Source organism: Thermobia domestica, chromosome 10 (genome assembly GCF_964235325.1).
Source record: "Thermobia domestica chromosome 10, izTheDome1.hap1.1, whole genome shotgun sequence".
NCBI classification, from domain to species: Eukaryota; Metazoa; Arthropoda; class Insecta; order Zygentoma; family Lepismatidae; genus Thermobia; species Thermobia domestica.
This window is the reverse complement of record NC_137463.1, coordinates 265,781,861-265,803,479: the sequence shown is the minus strand read 5'-3', so window position 1 is coordinate 265,803,479 and position 21,619 is coordinate 265,781,861. Positions and strand designations below refer to the sequence as shown.

Genomic DNA, 21,619 nt, shown 5'->3' with positions numbered 1-21,619 from the left:
AACAGGAATTTTCTGTTTGAAGCCTGAATCAAATTTCGTGGTCAATCTCCTCATGCCCAAATTCTCGTTCGAAATTGAATATACCGGTTCGATTGAATGGTTTTAGCTTGGGTATCACAAGCTTTGGGCAAAATTTGATAGTACAATATCGCTGCTCAAGTTTTTCTGTCATTTTAGGAAAACTGAAATCCGAGACGACTGATCACTACAAGTGTTCACTCGTTAGTCGACTGCCAGCAACTAACGCTTTCTGCAGGCAGGAAAGAAAATCACGATTGCGTATGAGTGTCCCCTTTACGTCTACACTGAAGAAAGCCTACAGCGCTACATTGATTTACGTGCACTGTAAAAAATGAGGTCGGGTCAACTCGGGTCGGGTCGGGTTGTCGGGTCAGGCTACTCGGGTCGGATCAACCGAGTCAGCTCGGGTCGGGTTATCGGGTCAGGTCAATCAGATCGGATCACGGTTCGGGTCGGGTCAGTCAATTCGGGTCACGGGTCGGGTCGGGTCGGTCTTCAACCCGACCCGACCAGACCCGTTGAGAGCACTAATATACAGTAAATAAATGAATAAACAAAATGTTTCAGAGGAATAGAAAGTATGAATTCTTAATGGCAACGAATGACACCTTTTAGCGCCATAAAATTGTTTTCTGTATTTTCTCCAAAACTGTGTATTATTATTTACTGTCTGGCATGTCAGTTTGTTTAGCTCCAAGTTATCTGTCGACTTATATGATCCAGCCTGTATAATTTATCACTTGTTATATAGAACGAAATTGTAGGAAGATATATATTATGGTTACCAGAAATCATTACATTAATACAGACGGTAGATATCCTTCACCATATATGATATGTGTTAGAAAAGTATCGAATCTTATTTTTTCCCATACTGTAAAATATGAGGTGTTGAAACAACACGAAATGACTACCACTTTAGCGTGTTACTTGTGTGTTAATTCAGCACAAAGATTTTTTTTTTGGTCCGTCGTCCCGTTTAAAGGGTTTTGCCCTTTCTTCGGGTCAGCACAAAGATTTTTTTTTTACAATGCAAGAACCCGTAGAAGGGAATACCTTCTCTTGGGAGAGCACAAAGATTTTTTTTTATTTTTTTTAGTCGTCTACCCGTTTAAAGGGTTGCGCCCTTTCTTCGGGAAAGTGTTGCATTAGGATTGCAGAGGCAACAAAAATTGTGGTTGGTCTAAGGGGTTTTCCTTTATTCATTCATTATTTTAAGTAAATAACATATATACATACAGTAGAGATAAATTTCAACAAGTAACACAAATCTAATAATAATAATAACAACAACATAAAGAGAATAAGTGCATGGAGGCATAAATAATATGGAACAGGAAAATAACAAAATATTCAGTGCATGAAGGCGAAGTGCGTGAATCTACGAACAGATAAGAAAAAGAGTAACAGGAAGAACAATGCAAAGAAATAATATTTTTTGAGATGATGATGAAAATGAGGATGAATTGTACTGGACGCCACAACACTAGGTTCTGTTAGTGAACGGATGCAGTTATCTTCTGTTCCTGGGGCTATTCAGGAACTGATGTAGACAGGTGAGGCCCATGTTAGTAGGTGACTACTGTGCATATGATGGATATATGGAGGATGACAGATGGCGTGGATGATATATGGCAAATACTTCTGGGTCTCGGTTGGCAGGATCCATTTGCAAGTGGTACAATGTGAGGTAATGCTGGAGCGGAGTATCGACGTATCGTGGTGGTGCATCATTGTCTCGGTCATAGCGTATTACATCTAGAAGCATGGGGTGTTGTAAGCCAATACGATTCATAATGTAGCGGATACGAAGCCGTTCTAGATGGGTGAACAATGGTGGAAAATCTATGAGATCATAGAGAAGCCTGGTTGGGCTTGTTAATTTAATTCGATAAGCCAGTCTGAATGCGTGTCGCTCCATTATAGATAATTGTGTGTAAAATTTGTCGGGAGCTGCGGCCCAAGCTGTATGGCCATAAGTTAGAGTAGCCCTCATAAAGGCTTTGTAAGTATGGAGGACAGTTTGTGGTCGTAAACCCCAGCTTGTACCAACTAAGCGTTTAAGAAGATTTAGTCTATTCTTGGCTTGAATAACAATTTTCTTAAGATGCGGAGTCCATGTGAGTTTCGTGTCAAATATCACCCCAAGGTAGGTAAGAGATGATGAAAGGGGAACGGGTGTGTGGTCCACATGGATGTGTAATAGATTCGGATTGCGAAACACTCTGGATCGTCTACGAGGTGGTAGAAATACGATAGATTGTGTTTTCGCAGAATTAATACTGAGTCTCCACACGTGACACCAACGGGCAAATGTATCGATAGCTGGCTGCAGTAGTCTGTTGATGCGCTGAATAGTACGAGCTGTTGTTAGAAATGCTGTGTCATCAGCGAATTGATAGACTTGAACGTGAGGAGTGAGTCGGAGATCGGCAACGTAAAGTAAGTACAGCAATGGAGACAAAGAAGAACCTTGAGGTACGCCAGAGTGTAAGAAAATGGGGTGAGATAGTGTGTTGTTAATAGAAATATATGCGATACGTCCGGTTAAGAAGGTAGTGATTAAGCGTATATAAGATACGGGCAGCAGATAGTTAGGTAATTTGTATATTAAGCCAGGATGCCAGACTTTATCGAATGCCTTCTCCAAATCAAATGTAACTAAGCAGGAAGGAAAACCCTTGTTGTATTGGTTATAAATGGCCGTGGTAAGTCGTAATAACTGATCTAGTGTACTGAAATGGGGTCGAAAACCAGCTTGATGGATCGGCAGAAGATCGTTCATTAGAAAGTGTCTGTGAAGCCGTCGAACGAGAATACGTTCGAATATTTTGCAGAAACAACTTGTTAAATGGATCGGGCGATACGACTGGACGTCAGATGGTGGTTTCTTTGGCTTAGGGAATAAAAGAACTTTGGAGTACTTCCAATCGAGCGGAAAGAAGCCAGTACGAAGGATGAAAGTGTAAATATGACTTAGAATCAGAATAAAAGAAGGAGGTGCATATTTGATGAGAGCATATGTAATGGAGTCGAAGCCAGGTGCCGTACTGCGTTTAGTTGCTAAAGTTGCTCTGATGTCATCTGGGTCTATGGCCTGAGTAAGTGGATTATTAGGTTCCAGAACATGGTGGTCAGATGGTTGTAAATGAGCGGAGGTCGGATCAGCATGACGGTTGATCGAAGATTGAAGGCGTTGCAGTGTGTACCCTCCAGGAAGTGGAGTGAAGATATCTTGGAAAAATGCAGCAAAAATATTCGCCTTCTCTATGTCAGAATTTAGAGCTTGATTGTTGTGAATAATAGGATAGGGCGTGCTAGACGTTTGACCAGTAAGTTGATGGAACTTACGCCAATATTTGCTGGGATGAGTTTCTGTGGTAAGAGTGTTACACGTTTGAATCCACTGTCTTTTCTTATAAGCTATTATGTAGTTATGTGTTATTCGGAGATATTGACGATGTAAGCGAAGTGCCTCCAAGTTGCCGCTAGTTCGGTATTCGCGATAAGCGCGACGGGAAGCAGAAATTAATGTAATATACTTTGGCGGCAAGACAGGTTTATGCGGATGGAAATGAGTAGAAGGAATTGAATGTTCTGCTGCATATTGAACTGTGGCAGTGAGGTCCGTGATGACGTGATCAAGACTATGTTGCGAGGTAGGTACAGTAAGTGCGCTAATTGCGTCATCGATGGTGGATCGGTATAGATCCCAATTAGCTTTATGATAGAGATAGATTTTCCTAGCTGGTAAAGGATTTGTTGGCTTCGCTGTACATTGCAATTCCAGTTTAATAGGAACATGATCGCTGCCGATTGAGTCCAGTACAGTAATGTTTACGAAATGAGATAGAGAAGACGAGGTGATTACTACGTCTGGAGTTGTATTGCTAGCTGGTCTCGTAGGCTGCGGCAAGATGTGAAATTCCCCTGTTGTGGGAGTTTGTATAAAGTCAAGGAAAAGCTGTTTGTCGCGCTGTGTTCGACTATGAAAATTTAAGTCTGCCATGATGATATAATGCCGAGATTGTGTATCGATGAAACGAAAGAAATCATAACTGATAATCTTTCCTGGGCGAACATAGATTGTGGCAAATGTGACTGTGCGACCTCGAAAGTAAATAGTTGCTATATTGTACTCTGGAAGATTGAAAGCGTGAGCCATCGTAACAGTGCGGTATGGTAGACGAGCGCTAATGCCGATAGCTGTACCTCCATATAGGCGCGGTCCAGATGGAGCATCATGGCGTAGTAAATTATATTTTGGTATGTAACATTGGAGATAAGGAGCCAGGTATGTTTCATTGAGCGCAAAGGCTGAAATTTGTTCTTCCTGTAATAATTGCGTGAACAGCACTTGATATGTCAGCAGAGAACGGATGTTCATAAATAATAAATTGTAAGCCATAACGAAATAACAGAAAAGGTGGAAAATGAAAGCAGCCATATTAAACGTAGACTTCGACAGGTTGGATTTGAAAATGAACTGTTGGTCCAGAATAGGTGGCATTGAGTTGAAGATTAAACAAGATTTTAGCTGCATGAATGATTTGGTTTAGAATGTAAGTGCGAAGAAACGGATGGATGTTCTGTAAACTAATAGTAAGAAAGCGGAGCAGATCTTCAACCGTAACAGGGTGGAGTAAAGAATTAGCAGGTGGAGTTGGACGATCAGCAGACCTTATGGGAGCAACAAGTTCTGGTTTGGATGGCTCAGGTGGTGGCTTGGCCTTACATCTGTAGCTATAAGTCGAATGTTTCTCAGGACATGTACTGCACTGTGGCGGTGCTTTTTGATTGGGGCAATCCGTGGTAGGATGCTGCAATGAACAATAGCCACATCTAATATCGTTAGTACATTCGGATGTGGGATGTGCATTATACATTTGACATCTCTCGCATCGTAACGGTAAAGGAGGTGGTGTACGAGAGGGTTCGACCTTATAGCGCCGTCTATAAATGTATGTCCCTTTAGACAACAATTGGTCGATCAACTGTGGCTGGTCTGTGACTACCCGCACAAGATATGTTGCACCGTTATTGTTCTTTATTCTGATACATCGTTTTAGAGGGAACCCTTCCTGATGTAATTCCTCACAAATTTCCTCATCGGTGAGGTCTGGTTCCACTCCTCGTATAACGACTGATAGCATTGGTGATCGTCTAGGAGGAGGAGGGGTTTTGCGTGTACTGGGATTTAGTGCTGTTAATTTAGCCTTTGGACCAAAGATTTCAAAAGTGGCCTTGTTACGCACATGCGATACGAAATTTGAGTTCGTTGATTTTAAGATTCTGCCTCTGCGAGTTTTGACGATTTCGCGTATTTCAGGACGAGGCACATATTTAACCAACTGTTGAAAAACTGCGCGAACAGTGTCATACTTCTGGTCATATTCGGTTAAGAGAAAATTATATACAGGCTCTGGGTGGCGCTGTGTGTTGGTGTTTTCGACTGAACTTGATGCCCAATCCATGTAATGGCTGTTACTCTGATCAACTATAGGTGTCACACATTGTTTCTTAGGATCCATACATTGTACACCATCTGAGAGAGACCGAGAGCGAATGCGTTGTCCTCTTGTAATAGACTCAGCGTAACTAAGTGAAACAGAGGTGCTGGGTCCTGATCTTGGCGTTCCGGTAACGATACGAGGCTGAGTTTTTTGACGACCGTTTGGGCCTATACTAAGTGGAGTTTGTTGACTGAGATGCGATGGTCCGGCAGCGTTGCTAAGATCCGTCATGATGAGAAACAAGCCTAGGGCCGAAGCCCAAATGAAGATGGAAGTGAAAAGAGAGATGATTAATGATGTTCAAAAAGCAAGCTTGCCCTCCGAAAGTGAGAACTTTCGTCAATCCCCTAAGTGCGTAAGTGTGCTATGCTCACAAGTACGTTTTGCAATACTTGGTCCTCGCTTGCACAGTAACTAACACAAGAGAGGCTAGGCTTCTTGGTGAAAGTATGTGAGCACAAAGACATCGTCTTCCGAGCATACCAAAAATAACTAGTTACTACCTGGGAGAATTTGCATTGGTATTTATCTTTTAATATGAGCAAAGCTTTGTGAAATATCTTTGGCACTTCTGCCAAGTAACGAATAATGTTCTATGTTTTTTGTAATCGGTCACAATAATATTATTGTAAACCTGTGAACCGTCTGACAACAGTAACACAGGCAATAGTTCTGCCATCTTACGTTTATATATGCTAAGACACAAGAATAATACATAAAGAAAACAGATGGAAGCACAGATATTTGTATAACTGTTGTCAGATGATTCACAGGCTTAAAATATTATTGTGACCGATTACTAAAAACACAGAATATTATTCGTTACTTGGCAGAAGTGCCAAAGATATTTCACAGATCTTTGCTCATATTAAACAATAAATACCAATGCAAATTCTCTCAGGTACTAACTAGTTATTTTTGATATGCTCTGAAGGCGATGTGGTTGGTGTTGAATTAACGCACAAGTAACACACTAAAGTTGTAGTCATTTCGTGTTGTTTCGACACCTCATTTTTTACAATGTGGGAAAAAATAAGGTTCCATACTTTTCTAACACACGATATGGTGAAGGATATCCACCGTCTGTATTAATGTAATGATTTCTGGTAACAATAATATATATATATATATATATCTTCCTACAATTTCGTTCTATATAACAAGTGATAGATTATATAGCCTGGGCCATATAAGTCGACAGATAACTTGGAGCTAAACAAACTGACATTGCTTGACAGTAGAAAGTAATATACAGTTTTTGAGAAAATACAGAAAACAATTTTATGGCGCTAAAAGGTGTCATTCGTTGCCATTAAGAATTCATACTTTCTATTCTTCTGAAACATTTTGGTTATTCATTTATTCACTGTATTTATAAACAGTACACTCTTAACGAATAGATTGTATTTATTGTTAAGCGTCTTCTCGTAACAGTGAGACAATATTACTTGAAAATAAAAAAATATATCAAATTTTCTTCTTTCACCTGAACATCATTACATGCACAATCACTATTTTGTTAATTTCAGATGTATTCCCTCCGGAGGCAATCGTGGCGGCTGATGAAGACAATGAAAGTTCAGAATAGTCCTGAATTAACTTTTAGCGTTCCTTGCGACTTTGACAAGAACGCGTTAAATATTAAAGCCACTTACCATCTGGATGGGAACACGAGACGACAAGAACATATTCAGAAAGATTCCTTGTCAGTACGCAACGTCCCACTTATCGTTGAACCTGGCCACAGTGTTAAGGTACAGGACAAAATCGTTACTAGTTCAGATGTAGCATCATTATTCCATATTATTTTAAATTTAAGGCAATGTTGTATAATTATAGTTTATTGTTAAACGATAGGGGTGACCGGGGATGGTTGACACACTTTTTCATTTGTCGGCTATAACTGATGAGGTAAATTTTCTAGAGGAGGAAAGGAAGTACAGTAGAGCGTCAATTATCCGAACGTCGGTCAACCGAACGACCGCTTAACCAAACTGTGTAGTGTACTCGCTCGCACCTGTTACTCTCCCACCATACTGTCCATCATCCCCCTCACTCCCAAACCAAGTTTCCCACAGTAGTCGCCGCACTGAGCCACCGCTGGCGGAACATTGCTTCTAATGGGGCCTTCATAAGGCGCTGGTGACCGGCCAAGCCACCAATCGCTGTGTTTCAACAATCAGCACACTTCTTTTTATGAATAAATTTACTGTTGTGACGATGTGCAGACTCTTTTTACTTATTTAGCTCGTTTATTTTACCATGAACATGAGATCTGCTCACGCTATAAGTTAGCGGGTGTCACATTAGTATTATAATTAAATTACACATGATCTTCATGGGAAAAAATGATTAACCTAGGGGAAATGACAACATAAAATTTAAGATATTTAGTTTATTACACAACTAATTTGGAATATACAACAATATTTAGTTGAATTATTTTACAAAAGCAATCTGATATCTGCTTCTTCATTTATAGTCAAGTACATTAATATAGCTTGATTAACTGATTGGACAATCCAATTTTTAAGTTAGTAAAGATGGAAGATGAATTACGAGTATGCGACTTTTAGTTCTTAGTCTTGAAAGTTTTACTATAGGCTGATGAATTATTTTATAGTGCTGACTGACATCATTACTTGAACTCGATATAGCAATTGTGCATGTATATACATACCTTGTATAGAAGTCTTCTAACACCTTGCAACTTGGATTCCCGAATGTATGAGTTACGATACTCCTAATCACTACTTCGTTGGTCTTCCGAATTAATTATTTAGACCTTGAGATCCCTTTTTATTATTTTACGAGGGCCACACTCAGGCCTCACATCAGTCATCATATCCTATTCGTCAGATTCACAAATATGGAAACTTGTTGCTCTTTGCATTCTAATTGGCTATTAGCAAGGAACCGCACCCAAATTATGTGGCGTGATTCAGCACGCACGTGGATGGCGTGACTGTTACCGCCGGAAGATTTCAATAACAGGATTTCTAGAATTATCCACATCTATCTATGACTTGTCCAGAGATTCTTAACTATTAACCAAAATTTCCGCAAATGCGGGGTCACGTTGACAAAATCGTGATAGTTTATCCTGCTAGTAACCAAGCATAACCTTCAACAATTAAACATCCTACGAATTTTTGCGTAGTAAGGCGACCACAGTCACCTTCGAGGTTTTGCATATTTCCTTTCTCTGTTACTAGCTTGTAACAAGCTAAAAGAGAAAATTGTCTTGTAAATTACACATTAATCCAAAATATCCCTTTTCAATTCCTTCAATAAAGAGCAATGTAACCATATTTTTGAATCCAGCGTCACACTGTATAGTACTTCTTTTTGGCAAATAAACATGTACAGTTCGATTATCCGAACAAACCAGTTTTCCGAACACCCATGTCCCCCAATAACTTCGGATAATCGACGCTCTACTGTATTGTGAAACTTGTTATACTTTTTCCTACTAATTAAAACAATGTCGAATATTATCTGTATTATATTATGGGAGCTAAAATAACATTAAATGAAAGGTGTCAACTAGTCCCGAGTCTGGGTTGGTTGACATACTGTATGGGGTAAGTGGACACACTCATATATTGAAATATTTTGTACGTATTTCTTTCATATTCAGTGTATTTCCAAATTAGACATTCTAGTTAATAAGTACTTAAATGACTACTAACACTATTATCTTAAACAACTGAATACAAATAATGCAAATGGAATGTTAGATCGACTGTAGGCAACTGAAACATACATTATGCAGGCTAACGTTCACAACTTCTTAAAAAGAAATTCAGTCCTGTGCTTCCTACCTACCATCACAACCAAAAGTATTATCAAAACTGCGTATTAATTCTTTCTACCACAAAAAGAGCTATGGATTGGAACAGAGTTTCTTCCATACATATTTTTTGGGAGACACTGCCCCCCGGAGCTCTCACAGTGCCCCCGGGAGAAGACAAAAATAATATGTCTTTAATCTAATAATAAATAGAATAGTACCAGCAGTGTCACCCCGGAATGCTAAGTGTGCCACCCCCCGGAACATTTTTACTGAAAGAATGACTGGATTGGAATAGGCCTATAATTGACCTTAGGTTATGTTTTTCACAACTAAAACAGAATAGAACAAAACAAGATGCAAAATACTTTTACCTATAGCTAACGTAGACATACAGGGTCGCATCCAGAAGAGTAGGACTGATTTTTCCCGCGCGCGCGGAGCAATGTAAGTGGGGGCTGAAAGGCCGGATGTTATGGGGGGTAGCCTTGGGAACAGGTGTCGACCGGCGGCAGTCACCTGCGTGCGTTAGTTGAGGGTGGACCACTGTGTTAGTTACCTCCTGTTGTGACACCTCGTCGTCAGTTGTGATGGAGCGAAATTTGGAGCAGCGGTACGCCATCAAGTTTTGCATCAAACTGGGAAAATCAGCGACCGAAACCAAGGACAGCTAGCTTACGCAGGCCTACAAGGAGGATACCATGAGGCGCACAATCACCCCGTAAAAAGAAGGCCAGAATGTCGAAATCGAAAGTGAAATCGATGTGGATTGCATTTTTTGACCGTCGTGGCATTGTCCATAAGGAGTTTGTACCTCCTGAACACAGTGTAAATGCAAGATTTTACGTGGAAGTGCTCGCACGGCTGCGAAATCGGATCACACGCTTGCGACCAGACCTGGTGGAGAAATGGAAGCTCCACCATGACAACACGCCGTGCCACACCGCGTGAATTGTGAGGGATATCCTGACCAAAGTCGGCGTTTCCACGTTGCCTCACCCCTCCCTACAGCCCTGATGTAGCACCACCGGACTTCTTCCTGTTCCCCCGTATCAAGAGGCAGCTCAAGGGACATCGTTTTGACTCGGTGGAAGCGGTCCAAGCGGCGACGACGATGGCGCTGAACGGCATCCCGGAAGACGACTTCTAGAAAGCCTTCGCGACTTTGAAGGCTCGCTACCAGAAGTGTGTGAATGCCCAAGGGGTCCATTTTGAAGAGTATTAAGTCGATGTACCAAAATGTTCAATAACTTTAAAAAAAAATCAATCCTACTACTTCTGGATACGACCCTGTAGTAGTTATTTCACAACAAAGTAAGCCTAGCTACACTAAATCACAACAAGTTACATACATCTGTTTTCCACTCAGACATATCGTCCATTGAATTACAATAATGACACAAATAGAATGTGCTTCTGTCAATACGTGCCCTGTGAGCCCAGTTCTTGCAACGTGAGCATTGGATCCATGATTTGTTTTGTTTATTATTGGTATAGATAACGGTATGTTGCAATCTGCACCTCTTGTGGTAGCCTATTATAGACCTAATGACGTAAAGCAAAGAAAATTTATTGTTTGAATATGTCCACTTCTTCCCTTCCACTCCCGATTTTACTTTCTCTCTATTCTTCATCGAGTATTTTTTAAAAACAACAGTCTCCGTCTATTTATATTACAATAGAAAAATTATTTCATCGTTTCTGGCTCCATCTTACCTTAAAAAATCATACTCTTTCTCTTGGCATTTATTTTTTTCAAACTCTTCTGCTGCTTTAGGAATGCAAGATACATTGTCTTTCGTCTTAATGTTCAGAAATGCAAGGCAGATGTGCAGCAAATACCCCATCGAAGTCCCCTCCTTTGTTATCATTACGTGCTTAGCCAATGACAAAGTGTGGAAAATAATGCTCTCTTAGACAAGAAAATAGACCTGCCAAATCGGAAGTGTTTGGGAAGGGGTGAGTTGGGGGAGAGGGAGGAAAGTGTTTGTTGACGTGAAGTGAAGTTTCGATCAATAAATATAGGCCTACAGTACAAAACTGAAAGAAGGAAATGTCAAACTTCTGAAAGTAAAGTAACATTCACCATAAAACTTAACAAAATACCTTCATATCTTTCATCACCATATGGGATTGGTTGACACACGTGTCAATCTACCCCAAGCCTTTTATGTCTACCAACCCCATCGCGCCATGTCAACTTATTTGCTTCCGCAAACAATGACTATGAGTCATACACTGTTTATCTCAGTGCTTATTGAAGGCGAAATAGTAATTTTTGAAATCCGTCGTTCGTTGTTTTCTTTACTAATAAATTAATACCTCAAATCACATAAAAACTAGAATTATAAAAATTTACTTGCCCCCTTTAAAAATGTTTTGGTCTTTTCAACTCTTCAAACGCTCTCCTGTATCCATGAAAGTACAATAAAAACTGCGTCGTATTTAGCCACTACTATGACATGAGCATCGGGGTTACCAATCACTGAACATAGATTTAGTTTGCAATGTGTCAGCCTTCCCCTATGTCAACCAGCCCTGGTCTCCCCTAATAGCTAAGATGAAAATATTTTAATGATAAGTAAATATTAAATTAAAAGTTTATTGTGAAAGTGAAGTTAGCCTGCAAGCCTCTAAAGAATTTAAAGGAAAGCAATTATTTCTTCATTGAAATTATTCAGTACAGATTTATCGTTTACTGTATTATATAGAGAGCATTAATTCTGTATCTGTAAATTGAAAAATGTTGGTATTTTCCGCAAATTTGGTGACAACGCGTAGATATATATTTTAATCACGCTCGATCTAGCCATAGGAGCTAAATACATGGTTCTGTTTGGTTGGAGTTATCCCTTTCTCGCCACGTAGCATACTTATAGCAGAAATCAAACTCCAAATGCTGTTGGTCCTCGTAGCAGAGCATGCTAGTAATGAAAGTCGCTTTTGGCGTGGGTTCAAATCCGGACACAGGAAAGTTTTTTTATTTTGTTTTTAATTTTCGTAACACTTTTATGATTAAAATAAGATGATAATAATACTCATACTCGTATGCCCTCCTAGGTAATATATAATACATAAATTGTGCTTTTCCCATCATTTATCTAGAGATTTCTGATAGCCCTTATAAACAATGACGTTATAAACCAAAAAGAGAGTAAGAAGTGGAGCCCTCTCGAAGCGAGTGGTTGTAAGGGGTAGTGGGGAGTTAGAGATAGGGAGGTGCCACAAGCACCAGGAGGGGGAAAGGTAGGCATACGCTTCCTTCCCTTCCTTGGAATGCAGTTAAATTTACTTTGAAGTTGCATCATCCGGTCTTGACGTAATGTCATGTGGTAATTAGTGCACTTTGCACACACATATTTATTAATAAAAGAAAGGTGATTTACTTACGTTACGAAACATAGCTAAGCGAGGAAGGGGATTAGAAGTCCCGCAGGGCTCATTTCATTCTACCTTTGCCCACATGATAATACCATGTGACATTACGTCACACTCTGGTGGTGCAACTTCGATTAATATGTACTACGGGGGGAGGCCAACAAATAACTCCTACCAATAAAAAACACGACCCGCTCGGGAGAGTAATACTCCCGGAAGTACTTTTTTCCGCGCGCTACTCTAGCCAGCTGTTTTACGCGCTATCCGAGCCATTTGTTTTAAGTTGGTCACAAAATTTATATCATGAAGTACAAGGGGAAAAAAACGAGCCCTATATCATGGAGTACAAGGGCATAAGTACTACAACTACTTATCTGCACAAAAATAAATAAATAACTTTTTTAAGTATTATTTTCATATTATTTTAATTTAATAAGTGTTATAAAAATGTAAAAAAAAAACTTTCCTCGGGCCGGGTTTGAATTCGCGCCAAAAGAGACTTTTATTATTACTAGCATATAGCGCTAGCCCACTCGGCTACGAAGGCTGACAGCAGCAACCGTTTGATTTCTACTATTTTAATGCAACGTGGAAAGAAGTGGATAACGCCAACCAATCAGAACTGTGTTTCTCGTTTCTACTTTCTCCTGAGCTAGTCCTTAAGAAACGTGTACCGGTATTTAGTTCCTATGGTTAGGGTTGAGTGCGAAAAGATATGCTCTGGAAACCATAGGAGTACTGCTGGCACTGCAACAGTAACGGCACTGCAACAACAGTATGTTATTATAGTTTATATACAACTTCTTGAAAGATTTCTAATATTTTATATTCCTCAATGCAAGAGAAGATAATAATATATTCTTGTACTAAATTTCATATATTTCTGTCCACAATTGTATTAAGAGGCACAGTCCAAATTTCTGCACACTAAAATACCTCACTTACCTTGAGTCTTAAGAGCCTGCCTTACTAAAAATAATACAAGATTTACCATTTTTCTGTTGCTTGTTTATTCATCAGTGAAAGGAGATAATGAAATGCAAGTCACCACAATCATAGATAATGCTATTCTACAACAGAAAATATGAACCTGAAGAATGTTCAGTGTTACCATCCATAGAAATTGCATTGTTTCCAGAAAAACAATTTCCCTAAAATCTAAGTTAATGCAGCGAGTAGAGGAACAAACTCAACTGCATTTGGTTATGTATCATATTGTTTTGGTTTCCTGTGAACTACTTTTTAAATAATAGTTGTATTTAGTTTGTAATAAACTAAATAGTTTTAACATACAGTTATTAAAACTAAATAATAATGTCAATTAAAAAGTAGTTCAGAAGAAACCAAAACAACATGATATGTAATCAAATGCAGTTGAGGTCGTTCCTCTACTCGCTGCATTAACTTAGATTTTAGGGAAATTGTTTATCTGGCAACACTGTAATTTCTATCGATGGCAACACTGAGCATTCTTCAGATTTATATTTTCTGTTGTAGAATAGCATTATCTATGATTGTGGTATCTTGCATTTCATTATCTCCTTTCACTGATGAATAAACAAGCAACAGAAAAAATGATACATTTTTTATTATTTTTGGTAAGGCAGGCTCTTAAGGGTTAATCTTTCAAAATGTATCACCAAAATCTACTACTTCTATTTCTAACTGTTGTATTTAATTTTATCTCCAGGTCATCCTACAGAGTAGCACAATCCACGCGTACAGGAAATTTGAAATGGACATTCTGATTAAGGGTTTTATTTTGGTTTGTTTCCAGAAACCATTTCAAATTGCATATTGTTGGGCATACCCTGTCATGTATTTTGACAACAATGTTTTCCTTCGTCATGAGAACGGCTTAAAGTAAGTATAACAATTCTTCTATACAAAAATAGGTATGGATACCATCATAGTTGAAACAGTTCTGACTAATGAGACGCATAAAGTAGTTTACTCCAAAATTATTTACGAAATAAAGTTTTCAATTTGGGTATAGAAATGCACTACAGTATTTATAAGTAGTACTTAACGATAAGACTGAGGTTAGAGTTACTCACATTGCAACAAAACCAATGTTGGCTCAGAAATTAAATTTAATATAGCTACTGCTTCATATTATAACAAAATGAATCTCCATCCATTTTAGGTTTCGAATAGCACATTGTCAAGAGAGAATAGGTCGTCGTGAACTTGTAATTTATGCATCCTAATATCATACTATTTTGTTTTGTGGGAAATTGTGAAACTCTTTGATACCCAACTCAGGCTCGAAAGGCCATTTAGTGACTAATCCATTGCCCTTACATTCAATATCCTTAACGATCATAATACTTTATCGGGTCGTGTTTTCTATTCTGTTGTCATCCATTGCAAAGGCTTAAACAATTTAAAAAAAAAAACTTATTATCAGCCATCATCACAACATAAGTTATCATCATATGGGAGCTGTTTATATGGGATAATACTGCTATAACAATTATAGATGATGAACATAAGAGGCTGGGAGTTGAAAGACTTAGATTCCTCCGCCATCTTTCATCATCACTCTTCTTTCAATACTGCACTACAAAAGAATTAATGACATTACTTAGCGAAATAGGTGATTAGGATCTAAGTCTGCATCTGACGATATGAAACCTCAATTGAGGTGCTGAAAGCATATTTTCGAAATACACTTAGCCCTAGCCAGAAGGCATTAGGTTTGGCAACATCGCACGGAAACAAATGAATGCCGAATTGCAATAAACCCGTTCCTACTATTATTATTATTATTATTATTATTATTATTATTATTATTATTATTATTATTATTATTATTATTATTATTATTATTATTATTGTATTACTTTTGCTATGGATCTGTATAAGTACAAGGGCAATCTTATTTTAATGAAAATTTTAAAAAATAATCGTTAAATCACTTTTTAATATTATTTTAATCTTATTTTAACGAAAGAAGTATTATAAAAAAAATTAAGAATAATAAGAAAAACGTTCCTAACAGGACTTGAACCCACGCCAACAACGAACTTCCTTACTAGCATGTTGCGCTAGCTCACTCTGCTACCAGGGCCGACAGCATCTGGCCTTTACTTTCTGCTATATGTAGGTCATGACTTGTGATATAAACGTCATTCATGTTTTCTACATTGTTGCCAAGCGTAATCCCGTTCACAATGCCTTATGGCAAGAGTTCAATGTATTTCGAAAATATGCGTGCTGAAAGTGGTATTGAGTTTATTTATCGTTTATCAATGAATTTGTTTGATATTGTAAAGATACACTAAAATATAGATAGGTCTGTGCAAGTTGATTTTATGTGGTCGCCAGTTATGGAATAATTAAGCAATATTTTAGTACAGATATTAAAGTAATAAATGTTTACTGTAAATGTTGGCAGCTTCGAAATTGGATTTACGCCACGTAGCAACCTCACATTCACACACATATATCATATATGCAAATGTAATATATTTATAGCTTGTCTGACGGAATCCCGTAAAAAGATAGAAATTCCGGTACTCTCCCACATTGACAATGCACATCAAAAGCATCAGATTTATCTTTTGAAGTATTCTTGAGGATGTGCAAATAGAAAAAGTGCTGCACGCTTTCCTTTACTTCTTGATCCAATCAAAAATAGGTCCTCTTAAACTTTTCTTCAGCTTCAACACTGAATGGATAGGTAGCTCCCAAAGAGTCATAAGAGTGAGTCCTACTATTGTCATGTAGGAAGATAATGCACCTGGTCCTTAGAGAATACACACTCTGATCTTAGCCTCTCGCTGAAACGATGAAAGGGTTTCACTTGTTAATTGACATTCATGGTCACACTCCACTACAAATTTTCTACAAGTATAGATCAATGGTTATCCAAGAATAGCGTAGTTATACCGTCCTACCCCAAGCTTCCTTTGACATCACCTTGTACAGAGTAGAATTCAAAAGTAATGAGCCTTTGTCAAAAAGACAGATTTATTGAGCTGATCGGTACAACTGACTAATAGTCTTCAAAATAGGCACATCTTGCATCAATGCACTTCTGTAGGCGGCTTTTCTATGACTCAAAGGCTTCCCCGAAGGCCTGTTCCGGGATGGCTGCAAGGGCTGCCTTGATATTTGCTTTGCTTTCCTCGACGGAGTCGAAACGTTTTCCTTTCAGCGCTGATTTTAAACGTGGAAACAAGAAGTAGTCAGGAGGCGACAAGTCCGGACTGTAGGGAGGCTGGGGTTGACTCGGACCAGGTAGTCGGTGTGACTGGAGGCGTTATCGTGGTGAAGCTTCCAGCTGTCCTTGATGTCCCTGCGCTTGCGCGCGAAGCTTCTTTTCAGCCTTTTCAGGACTTGCCGGTAGTAAGCAGCGTTCACGGTCTGTGCGGGCGGGACAAACTCGTAGTGGTCGATCCCCGTCACTCCGAAAAAGGCGATGAGCATGGTCTTCGTCTTCGAAAAGCCTTGTGGCACTTTTTGACTTGAGAATAGGACAGACACTCAGTCCCAAACGCGTGTTGAAGCACGTTTCGGAAGGAGACTTGCCCAACCGGAAGCAAAATTTGATCGCGTAGCGTTGCTCTAACGAACTTTCCATATCGCCATGTCACGCATCACCGTATAGGGGCTACAGTTAAGGTCGATGCTACCGCTCCGAAAGCTGGGAGCCAACTGACCCGCGTTGTGCTGTGAAGCCAACACTCACCACCACCGTCGCTGTCAAGCGGAGGGTGCTGCAGGGTGTTCACGCGTCAGTATAAAGTGAGGCTCATTACTTCTGAATCCTACCTTTTATAAAGCGTGATGTCTTGTTTCTACATAATAAACCTTCTTAACAATCAACAATTTTCAAATATTCATTACTGACAGGCATTAACAGATGCAGTTCATATGATTTTAAAAATATTCAAGCATCATTTATTTAGTCTCTGAATACAGTGGCAGACATAAAATTATGTAGCGAAGATCATGCACCTGGGCTACTATCTTGAAGCCGACGCGAAGAAAATTGTTTTTACATTAAGTTAAACACCTAGCATCATTGGCTATTAAATAAAACTCGTAAAAGAAAAGGAAAACACATGAACATATAATAATAAACATGATAATATCTGCTATGCATAACTACTGTTTCATTGAGCTTTTAGTCGCGCCTTTACAATCTTTCTGTACTACTTTTTACACCCGATGACGAGAAGAACGTTGATTGTAAAACACAATTTGTATTCGTTGACTTCAAGACAACAGAAGTACATGCTTCCTTATTGAAACGTAACTGATTTTCGCTTAAGTGATATATATGTGTATTTTCTCTTACAGATTTGTCCTGCTTGGCAGCTTCGAAGGCAGCCGATTACATACCATCACCGGGAAAGCAGAAGTTTACAACTACGAGCAGAAATTGAGACAGACAGGAAAATATAATTCTGTCCCTTTATACACTTATGAACTGTTCACCGACAGCGTCTCAGAACCTTTGTTGGAAGTCGAACCAATCCCTGACATTACAGTATGAAATTATCTGTTTTAAAAATACTTTAATATGGTGATATGGTGGTGTTGCTCAGTAGTTTATCAAGGTACTAGGTACAAACTAGGGATCAGAACGTGTTATGATGACATTACTGAGGCGAAACAAAATGCAGTTCTAGATTTCTGTACCATTTTACCATGTTTAGCTTCTAAAAGAATTAAAACAATTGTAATTAGCAACTATTTTATATATTTGTATTCAAACTTTATTAAGTATGATATTAAATGTGTTTTTAATTAAATATTTTCATATCCATGTATATGCTATTACTGCATTGCGTTTACCCCTGTCCAGCTTATAGTAATCATCAGGCCCCTGCTGGGATACTAACGAGGGCGGTGGACAAGTCTACCAGAAGGGTGCTCATACAAAATTGAATAGTATTTTATAATTTATATACCGGTATGGTGTAACTTGACGTGATTCCTGTCCCCGAAATAAAGCGCTCACATCCCTCACCCTCAACGTAGCATGGAATGAAGCCACAGACTCGTTTCGACGAATGTATCCTGGAAAATCAGTAATGAAACATGACTAAATAGTAGTTATGTTTAGCTTGATATCATCTATTGCTTTGGTCATTATGAGACCGATAGATGACTAGATTTTGGGGTATCTTCTCCACCACCAGCAACTAGCGCTGGAATATAAAAATAAATCTCATCTGAAAGATAATTCTACAACTAAAGCATGTGGGAAATGTAGCTCATGGTATTTAGAAATCATAACTCATACTCAAATTTGCTTTTAAAAGTGCAGCAGATAGGGTAAGGGCAATTAAGTATAAGAGTAATTAGTCTGGCGTAGTCACTTATTGTTTCGACGAAATAAACAGTACCTTCTTCAAAGATAGTAACCCCATTCTTCTTCTCTCCTTCTCGCTGGCTCGTTGCTGTTCTCCCAACTCCAAACGAAGTGTCCCGAGAAACACTCACCATCCAGTTTTGTTTCCCGGACTCAGGCCTCAAACCACACCTCCTGATTTCCTCAATACCAAATATGGTCACTCCATAACTCACCTTTTCCTAACACCGTGTTCGTGATGTCACATGTGTCAAAACGTTTGAGAGTCGAAGACCTCACACGCTGGGGACTTCACCTCCTGATCCTGAATTGTATTTTCTGAGGAATTTCAAGTGCAAAGCTAAACCTCAGCGAAAAGTAGAAAATACAAAATACACACTTAATAATCGTTGACGTAGTTACCAGACAATAACTTTTAGTTGAGGCAATCGAATGAGTCAGCTAGAGAAAAGCTAACTGGGCGCTCGAAATATTTACAAATAAGTTGAATGTGAGCAATGTCCTCAAACGCAGACTAGTGACACTGCCAAGAAATGGAAACGTAGCCAGACACAAGTAGAAAGTTGATAAGTTGCACAAAAGTAGGAAAACAAACAAGGGTAGTGACTTTATATGAGGTTAAAGGAATCTGCTATTGCACGTATCTTTTAATAAAACACAAAGGTATACAAATATGCTTCTAGGAAGCTTGAGACTACATAATTGAACTTTCCGAGGAAAGAAAAAAAATAAAAATAATCCAGCGAAGTAGATGACGTGAATCCAAAAGTCTGTCGTTGGAATCGAACCAGGGACCTCCGACGTATAGTATCGTAACATGCCCTCCCCGCAAACAAGATGATTGAGTCTAAGAGCTGAATACATGGAAGATCTAGAACAATCATCGGCATCTAAAAGAAACTTAAAAAACACATGTAAGTATACATTCAAATTTTTTCTCAATATTCAAAATAAACAACCAAAAAAAAAAAAAAAAAAACCTAAATCATACTTAGTTACGACCTCGAAGTTAAGATTAAAAAACACTAGATGGCATAGGCTGTATCGGACGACGAATCCAGGCAGACGACAAGTTCTCAAATAAGCGAAAGTTGCGACGCCATACATCTAGTACGAGAAACTAAAACAAAAGAAGATTTTTAAAAAGTGATGAGAAAAATCAAAATAAAGATATTTTAAAGGTAAGTCCTACAAATATACAACAACAACAACAACAAAAAAACAGTTATAATATAAATATATGTATAGTCTTGAAGTAGGAAAAAAAATTGATATGGATAGAATAATAAATAAGCCAAAGTAAACGGAAACAAACCCGGTATAAAAATGTGTAAAGCACAAGCAAACTTAAAAAGAAAAATAATGATAATATTTCTATTATGTTTGACCTTCCTTACCTAAACAAAATTAATAAGTAGTATACAGCAAACGAAGGGCAGTAATAATTTAAAAAAAATTAATTAATTGAAATACAATCAGCCTTGCACTAAAGTTTTTTTTTTTTTTTTAATAATATAGAATGAAATAAATAATCCACAATGTAAAGTCTCTAATGTAGATCTCACTCTAATGGAAGACAAAGCTTAATAATTTACGCATAACTAGGTAACTACCCATAGAATAGCACAGAATGTTGGCGGAACAAAACCGGGGGGCAAAGAGTGGTCCTATTAATCTCTAGAAAATTGAACCATGAAGGATTTAATCTTCACAGTGTCCGTAGAAATGGACTTATCGCGGTCCATATTCGCACTTGCCGACAAGAAAAATAGGACACGACAGACCACCACCAAACTACTCCTAACCTAACGCGGCCTATAAGTGAAGATGTCCAGGTGAAATATCCAAGGTGAAACCACTGCTCGGGGCGACGTGACGACAACCAATCGGCAGGATCGAAAATCACAATAAGTCAAATCCACTTGGCGAGAAACTTCCATGTCCAATAGCAAGGCTGAGACGTAGATTTCTCAATTGTAATCCATATCAGAAAGGCAAAATAAGTCCAGACGAAGCATTGAAAGTGAAAAGTATGTTCGTAGTCAGAGGTAGAAGTTTAAACACTAATAAAATCACAGTCTATAATGTAAATAAAATACGATCTGTCGTAGCGTACAAATTATGTAGTATTATTATTAATAAATATCTTCGTTTCTACTAATCACATTAAATTCAAAGTTTATACAACATATGCATATACAATAAAGATGATACTACTCCACTTCTACCTTTTTCTTCTTTTTCCAGAATTCCTACTTGAATCCAAAAATGGGACGTAGGCTTCAATGCATCCAAGGATTTCCACAAGGTAACTATAATCTCAATATCCTTCAAATAATAATATAATCAAAATACTAATGCATCATATGCCACTACGAATTCGCAAAAACAATATATATATATATAAGTAAGCAATACAACTGTACAATGTTAATACAAAGTTATTATATCAACGCCTATAAATATCTCTCTACTAATAGTACCTAATCCCAAGTTGCAGTAAGTTCCAATAAATATCAATAATATGTTATATAGTCATGTAAATAAGAAACTGAAGGCGAAGGATGAACATTAGTTCTATTGCTT

The 21,619-nt window shown here is 38.3% G+C and overlaps 1 protein-coding gene across 1 annotated transcript in view; it reads left to right on the top strand.

Annotated features, from left to right (window-relative positions):
• The window catches only part of LOC145662216 (uncharacterized), a 46,083-nt gene extending 27,761 nt beyond the window's left edge, over window positions 1-18,322 (top strand). Inside the window, exons 5-7 of the mRNA XM_081727548.1 lie at window positions 7,064-7,288; window positions 14,396-14,568; window positions 18,016-18,322. Of these exons, the coding sequence (XP_081583674.1) occupies window positions 7,064-7,288; window positions 14,396-14,568; window positions 18,016-18,211 (594 nt within the window). The 3' untranslated portion in view covers window positions 18,212-18,322. The remainder of the gene's footprint in view (window positions 1-7,063; window positions 7,289-14,395; window positions 14,569-18,015) is intronic.
• Window positions 18,323-21,619: the final 3,297 nt, after the last annotated feature.